Source organism: Ovis canadensis, chromosome 4 (assembly GCF_042477335.2).
Source record: "Ovis canadensis isolate MfBH-ARS-UI-01 breed Bighorn chromosome 4, ARS-UI_OviCan_v2, whole genome shotgun sequence".
In the NCBI taxonomy this organism is placed as follows: domain Eukaryota; kingdom Metazoa; phylum Chordata; class Mammalia; order Artiodactyla; family Bovidae; genus Ovis; species Ovis canadensis.
Genome location: NC_091248.1, coordinates 52,504,734 through 52,525,107, shown reverse-complemented (window position 1 = coordinate 52,525,107; position 20,374 = coordinate 52,504,734). Strand labels below are relative to the sequence as shown.

The 20,374-nt window shown below is 34.5% G+C and overlaps 1 protein-coding gene across 1 annotated transcript in view; it reads right to left on the bottom strand.

Moving 5' to 3' along the window:
- Positions 1 to 20,374, bottom strand: part of PCLO (piccolo presynaptic cytomatrix protein) — a 371,908-nt gene that overhangs the window by 49,195 nt on the left and 302,339 nt on the right. Inside the window, exons 15-20 of the mRNA XM_069586655.1 lie at positions 20,058 to 20,182; positions 8,111 to 8,204; positions 6,814 to 6,885; positions 5,074 to 5,254; positions 3,285 to 3,479; positions 1,907 to 2,089 (exon numbers count right to left, since the gene is read on the bottom strand). Of these exons, the coding sequence (XP_069442756.1) occupies positions 1,907 to 2,089; positions 3,285 to 3,479; positions 5,074 to 5,254; positions 6,814 to 6,885; positions 8,111 to 8,204; positions 20,058 to 20,182 (850 nt within the window). The remainder of the gene's footprint in view (positions 1 to 1,906; positions 2,090 to 3,284; positions 3,480 to 5,073; positions 5,255 to 6,813; positions 6,886 to 8,110; positions 8,205 to 20,057; positions 20,183 to 20,374) is intronic.

The following is a 20,374-nucleotide window of genomic DNA, read 5'->3' as shown; positions in this document are numbered from 1 at the left end:
AAAATGAGAAAATGGGTGATGAAGCACTTTTTACGTGAAGAACTACTGCAAATATACGAGAATATTCATTCGAGTATTATTCAAAGAAAGAGAAGCACGTTTTGCTAAAAATTTCAAAACTCATATCTAAAAAAAAACTCAGACAAAATATCATATAGAAATACAAGACAATTAAAAACAGAGTGAAATAAGGGAAGCATTTGACTACTGTGACATTTGTAATTATGAAATATTTGCAGTAAGAAAATGAAGAAATCACTTGACTTATTTATTTGATGAAGAAAAGGTGAGAGGTGGAATTATAAGTACTCTTGGAAGGTACTAGTAAGGCTAACTAGAAAAGAGAAATTGTCCTTTGGTGACAATCTATAAACTGGGCTGAATAAATGTATATTCAGAATTATCTTTTAATATTTAAGCTGTTTCCTTAATTCCCTGCTAATTCAAGAAATATCACCGTTCATGTCCTTTGTACTGCCACACAAATCTTCCACTGCTCCTAAATATCTGATTAGTCGGGACAAAAGCGTCTACAATTTTTAAGTTTTCTGAGAATAAAAAGAAATGCAAAAAGAAAAGTATGAGGCCTAATTTTAGTTTGTGGAAAGTACAGAATAATAAAATCAAGTGTTTAGGGCTGGAAGGGACTTAAGGACAGCTAACTTTTTTTTTTTAAACCTTTCTTTGATATATGTTTTTGAATTACAATTAAATTTACATTTGAATTACAATTAAGATCATTCAATAATCACCCTGGTTTGATCCCTGTCACTGTCAGTGAGTGGCATTCTTTCTTGGGGAAAATCTTACAAATGTTGAGGTCAAGTTAGGAACTGATATTAACTTGCTTTCCTTCCTAACAGAGCCATGGAATCAAGTCCAGGTGCCTGCCCAGAGCAAGGCTTATCAGATTTGTCTTCCTCTATCCAGAAAGCTGAGCAGATTGTGAAGTTAATCAGATGTGGGAGGAAGAAAGAGTGGAAGCATTGACTAGAATAGCCCAACCCCATCATAGAATAGCCCAACCCCATCATTTATTTACATGTTTATGTAAACTCTGGTATGTTTATTTGGTAACAATTCCCCATCTATCTTATAATGTTTCTGACATGAAACTTTGTCCTGCAACCCAATATACTATCATTATAGCTCTCACTAGCAATGAAGCAGAAACTCTGAATTCCCTATTGCAAGGAATCAAATGAGAAAGCAAAAACTGACACACTCATTTTAAACTGTATCATATAACAATTGCTCAGAACCCAGCAGGTTATGAATGAAATAAATATACTTTATTTATTACACAGGCACTTGTATATTCACATGCCCAACACAACCGATACACTTGACAACTATGGAAACATGAATGGAAAATGTGTTTGTAGGATCAAGAGAGAACTTTTACCACGTAAAGGTGAATGAGTGCATTAACATTTTTCCTTTACTTTCCTCTAGGTATTTCCAAAATTCACTGAATTTTTTAAAAAAGTTACACTTAAAATAATATTCAACAAAAGCTTATCTACATTCCAACTGGTATGCTAATTCAAATTGTGAGTGGTTTAAATTTTTATCACAGTGCAACATATTTATAGTCATGCTTAAACAGGTTAGGTTAGTAGCATGCATTCCATTCTGCAATATGAGTACTGTTAATCTATTTCCCAACAAAAGTCAAAAGATGCTCAGTGCATAGAAAAATACAAATCACTATAATCAATATATTATGAAACTGATCTTGGGACTTACACGGTGATGATGAAGTCCTGAAATGCCATGCCCACAAAAGCACATTAAAAAGTGGATAAACATACTTTATCAGACAATTTCTAAAAATTAAAAGATGAGGGCCTTAAATTTGGGGGATGTTCTTGCTGTGTACTTTGAATAGCGCCTTTCTGCTCACCTCCTTCTGGCTTGACTGGTCCATCAGACATCACCTTCCTGAGGGCTAGCTGGCTTTGGTCTTGGTTGCCATTGGCTGGTGGAGGCAGATTATCAGACTGAGTTCTTTGAATGGGGAAGACTCCTGCTATGCTGTGTCTGTGCTGCTTCCTGGCATGATTAGACTGACCGCTTTTATGTGCTGCTGTGGCAGTGTGGGTGAAATGGAAACCCAGAGTATGTATCCTCAGATGGAACCAGCTTGAATGTCATTCATGCAAACATAAGTGATGTTTTGCTCTACTGAAATTAAGTTATGTTTTCAAATGTCGAAATGACATCACATGCACAGCACTAAAGGGGGTTAAAACTGGCTGTTTCTTTGGAAATGATGATTTTGGGAGATGGGGAGAACATTCATTTATCTCCATTGTTTGGCTGATGCCTCTTGGAAGTAACTGTGCCCCGGCATTTTCAAAGTCTCTGTACTTACTAAGTTCTTGTATCATTGTTATCAACTGAAATTACAGTGATTAAGATGGGTGATTTGTTATGCTTTAGTTGATATCTTGACTTCAAAGGATTTCCAATGGTTAAAAAAAGAATAATCCTATAAATTTTTTGGAATCATAAACAAAGTGTGATCCAACTGAATGGGCCCAACTGTGCTCCTTAATGAGGCGACGACGTAGTCTCATCACATATGTTTGTATATATATTAATACTATGTACTTTAGCGAATATAAGAAACATGATTTTCTTCATAGATTTTTTTTCAAAAGTCTAGGCAGTTTCTCACACAGAAATCTTCATCATTTCACATGCACGATTTATTAAACTTTTTAAGATTGATATGTCTTTTCCATTTCTCCTAGGTTCTAGAAGTTGACTGTTGGTCATATTACTCTTCTGTCTAAAACTGTTTAGTGTTTTTCAGAGGTGAGAATCTCATTGCTAGTCTGCTTCAAACAGTTGTGTGTGCGTGCTTTTTTTTTTTTTTTTTGATGTAATGCCTGGAAAATTGGCAGTCACTTGTGCTTATCATTTCTGTATTCTAAAGGCTATTTACAGGCACACAAAAAGGACACACAACATGGCTTTGCCTGCAAACATCACAGACACAGCTCCCAAATACAATGAGCCAGGTTGGACGGATGGTAGAGACAAAGGAGAAACAGCCAGTTTTATTTTTGGTCTACGTAAACTAAAAAAAACAAAAACAAAAACTAAATTAAAAAGAGCATATTTATGTATTGATACTGTCCTACACAGACAAAGGGACAGAGAACAGAGGGAGTAAGGAAAGCCAAAAACAAAGCAAACGGGGGAAGACAGCAGGAAAGAAAGGCAACAGATGAACATTAAGCTGCCATGCTGAGGAATTTATTTGCGTCTTTTACTTGGTTGAAGGCGGAGTTGTTGCACAGCGGCTTCAGCAGCGGCTATAGCCGCCCCCGCATCTTCCAGGTGGGTCTGAGTGACGCTGGTTTTGCTTTGACTGCGAGATGGTCCATGAGAGCGGAGATGGCCTTCGGATGAGGATTTCGAGCTACCGGGACTACTATGGGATTTCTCAATGGTGGGAACCTGCATGTCTGGTTACAAAAAGGTAAAATACGAGTTAAAGTTGCTCCAGCGTTCCTCTTGTCAAGCTTGGTTCACACAATTTGAAACCGTTTAAGACTGATGTTAATTCTGTTTGTTTTTTGGCTCATCTGTGCAACTGCTCACCATACAGCAATGTGATTCAACATTTGGGAGACAGTTTTGGGGAAGAAAGGCAAGAGGACGATCATCTTGGGAAGAGAGGTTTGAGGAGAGGAATACATTCGAAGTAGTCTCATGTAAATGAATATATTGACTTACAGTTTTACCAAGGAACTCTGCTAATTCTAGTGGAGACCAGGGAAGAAGCAATAGGTTGGCACTGCCGCAGAGGAGTTTTAAGTAAAAAAGAGTTAATTCCTGGAGGAAGGGGTGTGAGTCACTGGGATACTTGGAAGTGGAGATGGTATTACCATCATCTCAGGTGATTTTAATGAATGTACATATAAGATCACACATTTACTATGGCAGCTATACAGAGAGAGGCCTTTATACTGATTATCTTTCAGAATGGCAATCAGGGCAGAGTTAATCTGGCTACATGGAATCCAGAAATGATATATAAAATTCAAAAGTAATCTATAAGCACATATTGTAATCAGTGGTTTATCATATTAACTCAGTGGCCTTTGGACATAATCTCAGTTTACCATCTTGTAGAACATGACCCAAATTGCAAAAAACCACTTTTCAATTATGTTGTACTTCCTGAGAAGAGTCAAAAAAGGAAGGAATACTCAGATCCAATATAAAAATTTTTATTTAATATTTATAAATAACTCAGCATATCCTGGAAAGATACTCCATGGTTATCTCATACAGGCAGAAAATCAGTTTATGATGAAGATTAACGCTGTGTTGTAGGATAACTGGTTACTGAACCTCCCAACGGAAAAGTTTATTCAAATGAGAAAACTGTGCATACTGCCAAACCCAGTGTATGATGCTGCAATTTAAAAAATAATTAAAAAAAATCATAGAATGCATTTGAATCCACTATTTAGGAAAGATTTAAGTAATTTTCAGCATATCAATTGTTTTGATGACATAAGGAAAATGTTTTTGATATAATTAAAAAGCAAAATGGAAAGTTGTATGTACTATAATGTATTCATTACATTTATAATGAATAAGAATGTATATATGAAAAATAGGGATATAAGCAATTAGAAGAAATATGCAAAAATGATAATGATGATTACGTCTAGTCAATGTACTGTTGAGGATTTCTATGTTTTGTTTATGAAATACCCCAATATATTTAAAAAAATCATATTATCCTGGATCTTGAGAGCTGGAAAAGACCCAATAGCTCATATAATGCAACCTTCTCCATTTTACAGATTCAAAAACAGAGAACCAGAGTGGTGAAGATGACAAAGGCATCAACTTAATTATGGGCTGATTTGAGACTAAAGTCCATTTCTCCAGATTCCATATCCATCACTCTTTGCACGATATTGTATTAAATATTTCCCAGTAGAACCCAACCTTTCAAAAATATTAAATATACAGGCACTTATATTCAGAAAGATACTGAGTGAACAAATAGACAAGAGTTTTGCTACTTGAAATATTTCCTACCCTTGGATGGGTCAGGGAAGATACCATGGCTTCTGCTTTTGATGACAGATGGCTTTGGGGACTGCTGGCTGCTCTGACTGGAATGGGACTTGCCATGATCAATGCTTTCAGTCTGTTCTTTGAGTGGATACCACCTAGGCGTGTTATCAAGGTGAGATGTGCTAGATAAATCAATCAGTACCTGAAAAAAAATGCAGTAAGTGAATGAAATTTATGGATTAAGCTACAATTCATTTGTTAATTTCTTCTGTGATCTGAAATTTATTCAAGGACATACGTCAAGAATATAGTATATCTTTTAGTATGATGAGGCTATCTTCCTCATTTTTCTTCATCCATGGTATTGGGAACAATGTCTTGTGCATATTAAATGCTTTACAAATGTTTGGTTAAATTGAACTGTATTACATCTCTTACTATTAATTAAATTATTTGGAGATGATGCAAAAAGAGAGATTACAAGTCAATTTCTATATGAAATAAAGTTTTCTTTTGTGAAATGGACACATTCAGTCCTAAACTTGGCTAGCAGTTTTCTGGAGATTGTTTACTTTTAGTTACCAGGGGGACAAAATGAAAAGAATGGCTAATTTTCAATTAGCAACTTATTCCATCTATTTTAAAATATATCAGCTCACATTTAGAACAGGGATATGACCAACAATTTACGAAAAGAAGGCACTGTGTCATGGCTTAACTGGCAACGTTTTCTTTTTCTTAGTGGTACATAAACAATGGTGCATTTTACAGTAGTTGGCATTTTAAATTTGATCACTATAAAAAAAATGAAAACCAGCACAATGGATATATGCCTTAGGTTTATGTGAACAATAAATTATCAGGACATCAGTAAATCAGCTTTTTGAAATAGGCTCATAAATCAGATATAACAGTACATTCTAGAGTAGTCCTATCTAAAACCAAGATTAGTCCAAGTGGCTATTCCACGTGGAACCTGTAGGTGAAGTTCAAATTGGAAAGAGGTACAGATGTAGGAACCAAACAAGACCTCGTGTCACTTAAGACTATGCAACTGTTGTCTACTGTTTCTATCAAAAGGATATCATATTTTCTAGGTATTATATATTTTTGGAGAGGATTTATTTTTTTAACAATAATTCATAACTTCTGCTTTAAGCAAAGATCACTAAACAGAAATCTGTATTTTTATTTTTAAAACATTATTTGAAAAAAAGTCACAAGATCTGACCATCCTGCCAGATTTCATGATTAGGTTACATTTTTTTGTGATTTACAAAAAATTTGTTTTTATTGTTTTCTTTGACTTCTAGCTTTGCTTCTTAAAATATTTGGAGATTTTTCTGTGAGACACTTAAATAAGAATATAAATTGTCATATCAAGTCATTCATACATGCAATGAGGAACAGCAATTAAATAACTTCAAAAAGCATTTGAAAAAGTTCAGCTCATTTTATAATAAATTTATCCCATATCTTTAACATAGTCATTTGGATTCACAACATGATTATATAACTTTCTATCAAACAATTAATATTTCACCTTGAAAACTAATTATAAAGTACATTAAGTGGTAAAGTAAAAATTAATTCTCCAAATATTCATCTATTCAAAGAGTCAGTTTGAAAATTAATTATATTCACCAAAGAATTTTATCCAGAAATGGTTACTTTATACATTTAAGAAATTTCCTTTCCATCAGGATTTAAATAAAGGCTTATACTGAAGCAAATGAAAAATAAAAGAAACCATAGGCTCACCTCACCAAGAAAGTCATTGGAAGAAAATCTATCATAATCCCAGACTGTCACCTCCAGTGTTTTCTTCTTGAGCTACAGTTCAAATCAAAATGTTATTAACCTCATTCTCATTATAAATTTTTATTATACTCATATAACAGAGCCTTTTATTTTTATTCCTTGTACTCTGTCTATTTAAGTAAAAATAGTTTTAATTTTATCTAAAACTGTATACTTACATTAAATATTATGTAAACTGTCAATCATTTTGTGGTCCAACCGAGTGTTTGATCATAACGTACCTCACTGTTTTGCAAACAAAAGGGTGATTTTTACTTATTTCCTGTTATCTACCCCCTTCCATTATTAAAAGTACAAAGAAGAATCTATGTATACTCTTTAACATGTGAGATTCATAGGTCATAAAAATGTCTAGGTTATTTAGATAAAGTATTTGGATTTTAGTTTTTTCTCTCAGTAAATTGCCAAAACACATTAGTAGCATTATCTTATTTTTGCAGGTGAATTTAACTTATTTTCAACTCAAGAACCCAGATTATAATTGATATCAGGCTTCAGTTTCACAGTGAAGTTAGAAATCTTCCAGAGGATAAATTAGTAGTCTCACTTTGAAAGAGAACTCATTTGTAACTTGTTTCCATAGATGTCTTCTTTCTATTTTATTTGTATTCTCTTCTCTCTTAATTCATCCTTATAAGCCATCAGTTATTTTCTGTAAATCATGCATAGTTATGAAGATTTTCACAAACATATTGATGCAGTTTTGCCTAGAGTCATTCTGTTTCTGGTGATAACCCTTTACATTAGTTTTCTTCATGCTTTCTTTTGTACAGTTCAATTCCCCAATGCCAGATCTTTATTAAGTCTCAATTTAGAGAAAAGATGATCTCCCAAATGTTGCCTGATGGGATAATACATTTCAGTGTATCCAATTCTTTTGTATCTCTATACTGTTTATAAATGTCATGATGTGCCTAGCTGGAAATATTTTCCCTCAAAATATAATAGAGCCCATTCTACTTAAATATTTCATTTTGAAATAATCAATGGAAAATGATCTGCCAATCTTATTTATTGTGTTTATTTTTTAGCTGTTTTGCCAAAATGTGCACATTTTCTTTTACTGTATCTTTGAACTGCACCCAGTTCCTTTTATGGCTATAATTCTTATATGTACTTTACCTATTTTGTTTGTTTATATAGCAAAATTGACATAAATCACAATATTTCAATAATTTTATCATCACTGTTTTTATATTAGCCTAAATCTGCCATATAGAAAATAATAGCTGCATACCTGTTCCATGGAGATACTTTTATAAATCACTGTTTGATTCCACTCAGGATTAAGACTTTTCTGAACGTATTTAGTCCTTCTCTTGTACTCAGCACTGAATTAGAAGAAAAGAAAAAGTTATCTTGATTATCCACCTTGACTGATGACTTCATAGTCAACCTGAAGGGCATGCAGACTTTTAAAGTAACTTTGTTTTGAATCACTATGTAATCATCTCATCATACTGATGTCTTAAACCATATCTTAAGTTGAATGCACAATAACAATTTAAAAACATCTTGGAATACTTTAGTTTTATTTTCCCTAAGGTCAAATTTTTTTAAAGAAAAACTTTTTGGTGTTCTAACTGTAATACAGTTTTAGAAATCTTAATCTCTCCTGAATGTGTGAGATAATACATGAACTATACAGTAATGTCAATATATTCTTATCTCATAAATAATAATTTGGTATTTAATAGTTTTGCAAGTGATCATGTCAGCAAAGCCAAATGGTTTTTCAATTTTTTTTCCATAAAAAACTATAATAACTGTATTGACTGAGGAAAGGATGAAAAATGGCAGTTGCTATAGCTGAGATCTCATGAACATTTGTTATCTTATATTTATAGTATAAATATAAGATTCTGACACTTTTAGTAAAACAGTAACACAGTTATGAAACAATCCTAGTTAAATACAAATTCTTGGTTTCTGTCAATACCTTGTTATAAATGATAAACCAAATCAAAACTTTTCTTTGTTATAACTTGGGCCATTTGAGTTTGTCCTTGACTCTTCCATGCCCTCTGATCAACAGTTAGAAGCTTATATTTTACATGTTTAAGCATGAGTATTTTTAAAACTGATTTTAATTAAGTTTGACAAAACATCTATACTGAGCATCAGTCAATGGAATTGGAATCACTGCTATTTGCTATGAGCCAATGGCACCCACACAGACCAAACCTTTCTCTAACATTCACTGGCTTTTTCCTAATTTTCTTGCCTGGAAAACAAACCTATTATGTTGGTACAAACGTAATTACTGCTTTGGACTATGAATTCTAAATAATTATCAGTAGGCTCAAATACATATTTATTAATCAAAATAGGAACCATTACAATCAACACACTTTTGCCAGCGAGAAGTTTGTTTATTCCTGTAGCATAAAAATCCATGCTTCGGGATTTGACGAATTCTTGGAAAACATTTTCTCTCTCCTGCTGGTTGTGGGAGCATTTCCCCTTAAAAACTTGTCAAGATGCTTGAGAAGTGGTAGTCAGTTGGTGAGCGGTCAGGTGAATATGGAGTATGAGGCAACACTTTGTAGCTCAATTTGTTCAATTTTTGAAATGTTGGTTGTGCAACATGCTGTTGGGCATTGTTGCAGAGAATTGGGCCCTTTCTGTTGACCAATGTCGGCTGCAGGCATTTCAGCTTTTGGTGCATCTCATCGATTTGCTGAGTGTATTTCTCAGATGTAATGGTTTCACTGGGGTTCAGAAAGGGGCAGTCGATCAGCAGCAGAACACCAAACAGTGACCATGACCTTTGTTTGGTGCAAATTTGGCTTTCAGTTCAGTTCAGTCGCTCAGTCGTGTCCGACTCTTTGCGACCCCATGAATCGCAGCACGCCAGGCCTCCCTGTCCATCACCATCTCCCAGAGTTCACTCAGACTAACATCCATTGAGTCTGTGATGCCATCCAGCCATCTCATCCTCTGTTGTCCCCTTCTCCTCCTGCCCCCAATCCCTCCCAGCATCAAAGTCTTTTCCAGTGAGTCAACTCTTCTCATGAGGTGGCCAAAGGACTGGAGTTTCAGCTTCAGCATCATTCCTTCCAAAGAAATCACAGGGTTGATCTCCTTCAGAATGGACTGGTTGATCTCCTTGCAGTCCAAGGGACTCTCAAGAGTCTTCTCCAACACCACAGTTCAAAAGCATCAATTCTTAGGTGTTCAGCCTTCTTCACAGTCCAACTCTCACATCCATACATGACCACTGGAAAAACCATAGCCTTGACTAGATGGACCTTTGTTGGCAAAGTAATGTCTCTGCTTTTCAAAATGCTATCTAGGTTGGTCATAACTTTCCTTCCAAGGAGTAAGCATCTTTTAATTTCATGGCTGCAGTCACCATCTGCGGTGATTTTGGAGCCCCCCAAAATAAAGTCTGACACTGTTTCCACTGTTTCCCCAATCTATTTCCCATGTAGTGATGGGACCAGATGCCATGATCTTAGTTTTCTGAATGTTGAGCTTTAAGTCAACTTTTTCGCTCTCCACTTTCACTTTCATCAGGAGGCTTTTTCGTTCCTCTTCACTTTCTGCCATAAGGGTGGTGTCATCTGCATATCTGAGGTTATTGATATTTCTCCCGGCAATCTGATTCCAGCTTGTGCTTCTTCCAGCCCAGCGTTTCTCACGATGTACTCTGCATATATGTTAAATAAGCAGAGTGACAATATTCAGCTTTAACGTTCTCCTTTTCCTATTTGGAACCAGTCTGTTGTTCCATGTTAGGAAGTGTTTTGGAGCTTCTCTTAGTCCAGTCACTAAGCTGGTCATTGACAATCCACTTTTTGTTGCACATCACAATCCAATTAAGAAATGATTCGTGTGGAATAAGAGAAGATGACGTTTCTATTAATAATATATGTGCTCCTGAAATGAGTACAAGAGAAGATGACACTTCAAAATGGTGAGTTTTTTTATTTCTGGCCAGCTCATGAGGGACCCACTTATTAAGCTTTTCTCATCTTTCCAGTTTGCTTCAAATACTGAATGACCACAGAATGGTTGACCCGGAGTTCTTTGGCAACTTCCTGTGTAGTAGTAAGAAGATCAGCTTTGATGATGCTGTCAGTTGGTCGATGTCAACTTCTGATGTTTGGCCACTACGCTCATCTTCCAGGCTCTCGTCTCCTTGCAAAACTTCTTGAACCACCACTGTACCGTATGTTCAATAGCAGTTCCTGGGCCAAATGCATTGTTGATTTCGTGAGTTGCCTTTGCTACTTTATGACCCATTTTGAACTCAAATAAGAAAATTGGTTGAATTTGCTTTTTGTCTAACATTATTTCCATGGTCTAAAATGAATATAGACAGCAAGTAATAAGTCATTAGCAAAAAATATTAAGTGAGAAATGTGCATTAAAATGATAACAACCACATTTATTTAGAATGTATTCCAATATCACATGGCAAATATCAACAACGCAAAAACTGCAATTACTTTTGGACCAACCTAATATTTGTCTGGGGTCCTTTCCTGTGCCTGGAATTCATAAATTGCCTTTCCCTGAAAGTAGTGGATTTTCACCCTAGATCTGTAGTTCTATTCACAACAATGGACAACATACTAACTCTTATTATATTAATGGCCTCAAGCCTTGCTAAATTCTGGAATATCTATATTGTCCCCCAGACACTAGTTTATTCATTCTAGATAAAAATATTGAGAATCAAGCTCCATTTCACCACTCACTTTTAGAGATACGTCTACAGCCAAAGCTCAACATTCAGAAAACTAAGATCATGGCATCCGGTCCCATCACTTCATGGGAAATAGATGGGGAAACAGTGGAAACAGTGGCTGACTTTATATTTCTGGGCTCCAAAATCATTGCAGATGGTGATTGCAGCAATGAAATTAAAAGACGCTTACTCCTTGGAAGGAAAGTTATGACTAACCTAGACAGCATATTAAAAAAGCAAAGACATTACTTTGCCAACAAAGGTCCATCTAGTCAAGGCTATGGTTTTTCCAGTGGTTATGTATGGATGTGAGAATTGGACTGTGAAGAAAGCTGAGCGCCGAAGAATTGATGCTTTTGAACTGTGGTGTTGGAGGAGACTCTTGAGAGTCCCTTGGACTGCAAGGAGATCCAACCAGTCCATTCTGAAGGAGATCAGCTCTGGGATTTCTTTGGAAAGAATGATGCTAAAGCTGAAATTCCAGTACTTTAGCCACCTGATGCGAAGAGCTGACTCATTTGAAAAGACCCTGATGCTTGGAAAGATTGAGGGCAGGAGGAGAAAGGGACGACAGAGGATGAGATGGTTGGATGGCATCACTGACTCGATGGACATGGGTTTGGGTGTACTCCGGGAGTTGGTGATGGACAGGGAGGCCTGGCGTGCTGTGGTTCATGGGGTCGCAAAGAGTCGGACATGACTGAGCAACTAAACTGAACTACAGCCAAATATCTTTTTTCTCCCTCTGGCTTTATTCTCTTTCTTATTGCATATACAAGGGCAATAATCTCCAACACTGATTGCCTGTTAGAACCACTCTGGGATCTGTGTTCCAGTTGTGGGGGCTGGTGCAAACAGTATGTGTCCACAACTCCCTTCCCTTTATCCCTTATGAAAGTCTTATTTAACAGTCCTGGAGTGAGGCTTGAGCATCAGAATTTTTAAAATGACATGAGTAATTCTAATGTGTTGCCAAGATTGAGAACCGACTAGTTTATGTCTCCAAAGCCTTCAGATTTCAGCCACTGTGAACTGAATTCAATTTAAGAAATGAAGCAGCACTGTTCTCATTTTTAACCAGCCTATTTGAATGTACAAAAATATGAACACGATGTGACAATTTTGTCATTCAGCATAAAGTGCAAAGAATTCTGGGGAAATGAATAGGCAATGATTCAAAGACACACAAACTTTCATAGACTGTGGACAGAAAGTATATATTTTTATGTATATGTTTTAGATAAATCTGTCTAGTGAAGTTTATATACCCAAGTACTCAGAAAGTTCCAGTTTAACTTATTCCAATTTTACTCTAGAGAATTGTCGCACATGTACCTAAAGAATTGTTCAGGAACATTCATTGCAATATTGTTTTTAATAATATGTGGATAAGATAGGAAATACAGGCATTACAATACATTTATTCAATGAAATTTAAGAAGTAGTTAAATTGAATGAAAACACCTTATATATCAAGATGGATAAATATTAAAAAAAATCTTTAGCAAATAATTTTCAGAAGAAAACCTAGAATAGGTTATCAAGATATAAATTGAAATCACATGAAATAATACTGTAAATTATTTACATCTACTTGTATATATTTATGACAAACATGTTAATATCATAAGATAGCATGGGATTTATAGATGTTACACTCTATTTAGTGGTTATCTCAGATAAACGGGAATGGTTTCAGAGGGCTTCAGGGGCAGCTATAATATACCTTTTATTAAAAAAAAAACTGAAGCCAATATAGCAAAATATCAAGATTTGATAAAATTGGATATTAAGAACATAAAACTTGTGACAGTATTTTCTATAATATTCAGTAAATTTAAAATATTTTATAACAAAAATCAAAAATAATTTTAGCAAATTACATCCTTTTATATTTTATGATTTTGCTTTTTATATTAAGGGTGATATAAGAAGAATTAGTTGGGAAAAATTTAGATGTTTAATTTACTAGATAATATAAGTTCGACTCTCCAGTTTGTATCCTTTGACTTTAGGGTTAATGAAGGTAAACACATCTTACTCCTGATCTTGCCTCTACCAGCCCAGGCTGACTTGTGTAAATGCAAATGAAATCGTTTGCAATCTTTTCACACTTGAATTTCCTGACGTGCAGAGAAGGCCACAAAGGCCACACAAAGTTTTGCCTTAATTTACCCCTTGTCTTATGGCTACCATATACTGACTATATTGGGCAAAATGCCAATGGACTATGTTCTGACTTTAAACAATTGGAAACTCCACATTTCTCAGCACCATATCAAAACCTGTGGATTTATAAGTTGAAAATGGTCAGGTAAGCAGAATTCTTGAATGTGAGCAGAAATCCAGGTGGAGAAAAAAGTGGAGCTCATTTTTCTTCCCCACCTTGTCTAATAAACACACTACAGTCTCTAATGTGAAGGCTGAAGTAATATTTTTTTAGGATAAGTAAGTCATATCTAATAATCAGAGACTTTTTTTAATAAGTGAAAATAAAAAGCCAATTAATCAAGATGGGACATGGTGCTCATCAAAAAAGCTAAACCTTTGTTTCCTTGAAGTTTTGACTAATTTCTTTCTTCTTTGATTTTTATTGTTATGGTCACTTTTTCATAAGTAGGTATGATTTTTAGGCTGACAGGAAAGATATTTAAAATTCAGTTATTTTCTCCTAAACCAGCAGAATAAAACAGTTCTCTGAGTTTCTCTTTAATTAAAAAATATTGAGAAAGAAGAATGGAATATAATGGCTTATTTATATTTAACCCTCATAGAATTATATAAAATATTGAAGGTCTTCATTTATTTGCTTTCTCTTGATTGGAAAAATACATACATATTTCTTTATTGAAAAATTATAATAAGTCATATATATACATACATAAATATATACATATACATACATAAATACATACACACATACACACACACACATATAGTGAAGTGAAAGTCGCTCAGTCATGTCCGACTCTTTACCCCATGGACTATACAGTCCATGAAATTCTCCAGACCACAATACTGGAGTGGGTACCCTTTCCCTTCTCCAGGGGATCTTCTCAACCCAGGGACTGAAACCAGGTCTCCCGCGTTGCAGGCAGATTCTTTACCAGCTGGGCCACAGGGAAGACCAAGAATACTGGAGTAGATAGCTTATCCCTTCTCCAGCAGATCTTTCTGACCTAGGAATTAAACTGGGGTCTCCTGCATTGCAGGCAGATTCTTTACCAGCAAAGTTTTCTTCAAAATTATTCCTCTGAGGGTATTGCCTTTAATTTAGAAAGAAGCACAGAGCATATCCCATTTTATAAGCTCTGTTTCTCTGTGTGAAAGAATGCATATATGACTTGTCATTTGACTGTGCTCCCTGAGGTCTGAGACTATGGCTGTGTTCTCAATTCCAACCCCAGCAAAGAGTTTGGAGTAGTTTCTGCTAAAAAAATTGTTTATTGAATGGATCCTTAAAACATGTTTGTACTTCTTTTTTTAAAAAAATCTACTGAAATAAAATAAGTTTTGGCCTTCAAATTGTAAATATATACAACATGTATACCTGTTTCACATTGGTTCCAGAGGAAATAGTTTGAGATGCTAACAAGGGTGTTTAGCGAAAGTCCAGCCAGGAACTGGACTTCCAGGTACCAGAATAGTGAAAATAAGCTTCAATTATAGCAAAATCTCATTAGTGGGAAAAAAATTCTACACTTTGTCTAGCAGTGTAATGCAAGAAAAGTGAATGAAATCCTTCAGATATGCTCATTTTCATTTCTTAATTATCTAGGGACAAGTATCGAGTTAATGGACTCTTTAGGCTATTGTCTTTCTTTCACCTCATCTTGGCTGATATCTGGGCTATCAGAGCTTATGAACATCTTGATCAAAGGATGGGAAGAGGAAACGAAAGGAGACAAGAAAACCGGACCAGTGAAATTCTTTTAGTTAACAGGACATTAAATGTTTTTTTTTAATCATTAAGGATGTATTATACTTATTACTGAAGAAAAGTTGCTTGATTTTTTATATAGTGTTGTTAAATAATTTTGTATAATTCAGTAGCCAAAGCATTCTATATCTCTTTTCTGTTATAGAGTTAAGTGACCACTGGCAACATGGAATTTATTATGCGTGTCTATAAATAATAGCAACTGCCATTTATTGAGAGCTTATTATGTGCCTGACATTATGCTTATCATTTTTGGTACATTCTTCATGTGTTTCACAATAATCCTGGGAGGGGGCTAGTAAGATTCCTAGGTAGAAGAGGACATAGTTTTAGAGAAACCTCACAACTTCTAAGTGGTAGGGCTGAATTTCAAACTCAAGCCTTTAAGGACTTTACTCAATGGCTTCTTCAGTCTAACTTACAATGTCAATACTTTATCGGTATAATTCCTTTTCACACTGCCAGTTCTAGAAGACATGATGAAAATAACTTCAATATGAAAGGTATGACTAAGTGACTTCTAGATCTCTTATGCTGTAATCCAGCACATCTCAGATTATTTTGACTATTATTTACATTTACAAAAAACATGTTCTCTTCTAAATTAAATATAGACAAGCACTGTCATTCCGATAATTTCGCCCTGGTTTCTCCTGATAAAAGAGGGAAAGCTTCTGAATAAAGGGACTGATAATGTCTGTTCTGAAATGACATGATCCCTTTGAAACAAAACTCACTTTGCTAATCAGTCTGAGAGGTCTGGATGATGCCTGAGAAGAGAAAGCCAGTCATAACAAGTGACCTTTCTCAGTTTCAAATTTTCTGGCAGCCATAATTATGTGGCTGCAAGGAAACAGCTTCTGGGCACCAGAAAGGTTGTATTGGCTAATACTATTTGAAATATTTAAATATTTAAGTTCTTACAAATCAGAAACTGCCTGTTTTGCTCAACAGTTTGTCAGGTTTAGTAAAGATACTGAATTTTATTATCAAAGACAAAAATCCTGTACCATTAATATTCTGGGTGGGATTAAAATTCCCATCACTGTGTTGCTACAGATGGTACAAGAGTCACCTCCTCAACTAAATAACACACTTGATTTATATGCAATGAGGTGTGCAAAAAATGCTTTTGGCTATATATTAAGAAAAACCCTTAACTGACAATATACTGATTTAACACCCTCTAGCACACAGAGTCAGACACGACTGAAGTGACTTAGCAGCAGCAGCAGCAGCAGAAAATAGACAAAGGAGGTTGTTCTCGTGCTGGAACAGGCAGATTATGGCATCCAAAATTGCCCAGCAATAATTTTGTGGTACAGAAGGTCTAAAGACATGGAAATGTTTCAACGTTAGGTCTAACTGAGAGTAAAGGATGAGACAACTCTCATGTTTAAGATGGGCTTTATACGTAGTACTGGTCATCCAGAAGGCCAATTTCTTCCGAAAAATGATTCTATATTTTTTTAATTTGTCATAGAAGACTCAGAAGGACCTAAGCCATGATTAGTACATGAGAAGCTAAATGAATTTATGCAAATTATAAACAAAACTTTAGTTATGTCTAATTACAGAGTGATATTTCTTTATCATATTTTTCTATGTTTTTATTATTTTTGACTTTTCTATCCTCTTCTGCATGTATCTGCTAAACATATTTAGTAATGTTGTGATCAGAACAGCCTGCTATTAGCCTAATTCAATTGATACCAACATGCAGAAAAATAAAAATTATAGCCCACGTTGAAATGCAGGTAAATGTACATGAAAGGCCAAAAAAAAAAAAAAAAAGAACTCTAGACATTTCAGCAAAGTGTGACACTGAAAGAGAACCAACTCTACCTTGCATTCTGGACAACCATGACTTGACTGCATTGATTCCAAGATCGAGAATGAAGGATACAGCGGGAAAGTAGGAAAGACAGGAAGAAAAAAGTTAGGAACAAAAGTAAGGAAGAAAATGTGAGAATAAAAAACTAAAGGAGCTGCACCATAATACACAAACAACATGAGGTAGAAAACAGTCTTTGAACTAAGGTGAAAATAATGCTTCCCAAGTGTCATACATTCCAAGGTCTTGGTTACTATAGTAATTAGGAGTAATTCAAAGAAAAGGCTAGGAATTGAATAGGAATGGCATACTAGCATGAGTTTTGGTCAAATCCCATCCAGAAGGCATATTTTGTTTGACAAATTGCATGGGGATAGCTTTAGGTGGGAACATCACTCTTCATTTCATTATAGTTCCCACCCTTCTTTCTGTTACCCACTCCGGAATGGACTGCCTTATTCATGCCAACTGTCTGATCTTTCCGGTTATTCAAGTTTGCAACAGGATTGCAAAAGGATTAAAGCATATATTGTAACAAATAAAAGATAACCACTCTCTTGTAGTATAATAAGTGACACTCTAGAGTATTAAAGAAGATAGAAAATTAAAAGAGAGTGTTTATTTTCACTCATTCGCAAATGCTGATTAGAGATATATCCTTGGCAGTGATTTCCTCTTATACTGTCATTAAATAACACTAATGGTCCAATGACCCAAATAAAAGGCAGAATGCAGTTATCAGTTTGTTGTTATATTCATGCTAAAAAAATAAAGTACTGAGGAGGAGGGATAAATTAGAGTTTGAGATTAGCAGTTACAGACTACTACATATAAAACAGATAAACAGCAAATTCTACTGTATAGCACAGAAACTATATTCAGTATCTTGAATTGAATCAGTTTGCTGCATACCAGAAACAAATGCAACATTGTAAATAAACTATATTTCAAAAGAGTAGAAACACTGCAGTTATACTACTACATAAAGATATAAACTAACATAGAAACTCCTCTTTCATGTTCTATAGGGCTAGTTGGATGTCTATGAATTAAAACTAGAGTACCAATACCAGCAATTCTAAGTTTCTAAATAAAATCGTTGGGTAGGATGAAATTAAAGGCTGTATACTGAGTCAGATATATCACTTGGCAATTTTCAAATTATTTTCTGAATATTATCTAATTTGATTTTCCTGAGCAACTGTAAATTATGGCTCTCTCTACCATGGCTTTTTCAATAGCAACAAGGAAAGCGAATCTCCAACAATTGATGATTTGACAGCTGTGACAACTGGTAAACAGCATTCAAATGCAGTGTAAAACTCTAATTTATATCCTGTCCAAACAAACCAACTACAGTTATAGAACAGTGTTTATAAATTTGTTGAGCTTTGTTTTATGGCCCACAACATAGCTTATGTTGGTTAATGTTCTATGTGCATCTGAAAAATGTATATATATACACACACACACATATTCTGCTGTTGATGGACAGAATATTTTATATATATCAACTAGGTCATCAAACTGACTAGGAAAATATTAGGCAGCAATTGGGGGAAATAAGAGATTTAAAAATTAAACATTATTATGGCTATGTGTGGTATTTTAATCACTTTAAGTTTTTTTTTTAGAAGTATATACTATTTGCATAAAAAAGTTACAATAGTTGAGATCTATTTTAAAATAATCTGCATGGAGGGAGTGTACAAGGGTAAAAATGAAACATGATTGGCTAGAAAGTGGTAATTGTTGAAGCTGAGTAATGGGTGCATGATGGATTATTATACTATTCTTTCTACTTATACTTCCAATGACTGAAAATTTCCTAGTAAAAAGTTATATTAAAATGTTGCTCTTCAAATTAAAACACAGCAAAAAGGAAACCAGAATCTTCAATAACCATCCCCTAATTTTTTTAACTATACCTCCAATTGTTGATTACTTAATGGTTCCATCATACTAATTTGGCTAGTATAAATTCTTCATAAAAGGTAATGATCTGTTGGGTCCAAATTACTGGTTTGAAGCCATCCCTGAATTATGATTTATATATAAGACTACAGCAATTTGTATTTATTATGTGAAAATTAAACATTCTAAAGAGTACTTGCTTTATATAAACAGTTTATATTTTACACAAGAGATTTAAAGAGATCTTTTTCATTTATCTACATAAGTTGACATTTCAAATATTATTTTTTTATTTTGTAATTTTAGAACAGTGATTTGAAAATATGCATGTAAATAATGATGCATCAAGTCATTTAATGAGCATTTAATGTATTGAAAAATACACATGTCCTATAAAACAAAAGAGTAACTGATGAGTCCTTGAACATTGGTTTCACAACTGCATTTTGAAAGGTAAACTAATTCTTTAAATCTGCCATAAACAATTCCTGAAATGATTTCATAGTCTATCTGATTGGTAATAGCACAAGAGGTTTCTAGAACTGAAATACTAATACGTTCTTACCCAGGCAGCTTTTGTTATGATCATGAATCTCCAAAACCCATTAAGGCTTAATTATAAATTTTCAATTCCACGTTGCTTACTAGTTGGAAATAAATAAGTATGACATGTATTATAGATAAAACTAAGCAAAAGATATGAAGCTCTTTAGAGATCAGAAGACATTATCACTATTTTTTTTTTTTTAAATCATACGGCAATACTTATGATACTTCGAAAAGATCACTTCTTTACTTACCCTCGCCCTGGAAGAAGGTACACTTTAACAAAGGGGTCTGAATAACCATTGTTGTCTCGAGGGACTAGGTTTCTTGCTTGGAGGATATGTATTATGAGATTTCCAAGATCATAGTTGATTTGAAGCTTAAAGGAACAGCAAATATTCCATGAACATTATTTTGTTTTTAAAAAAGCATATAATACATTATTGTTCAATATTTTGCCGGTATTTTTTTAAAAAAATTCTCATAAGAAGCATTAACTGTCACTTTCATTTTATTTGAAACTGAACAGACCAGTTAACGTCTAATTTAATTGGGAGCTCCCAGGCACACA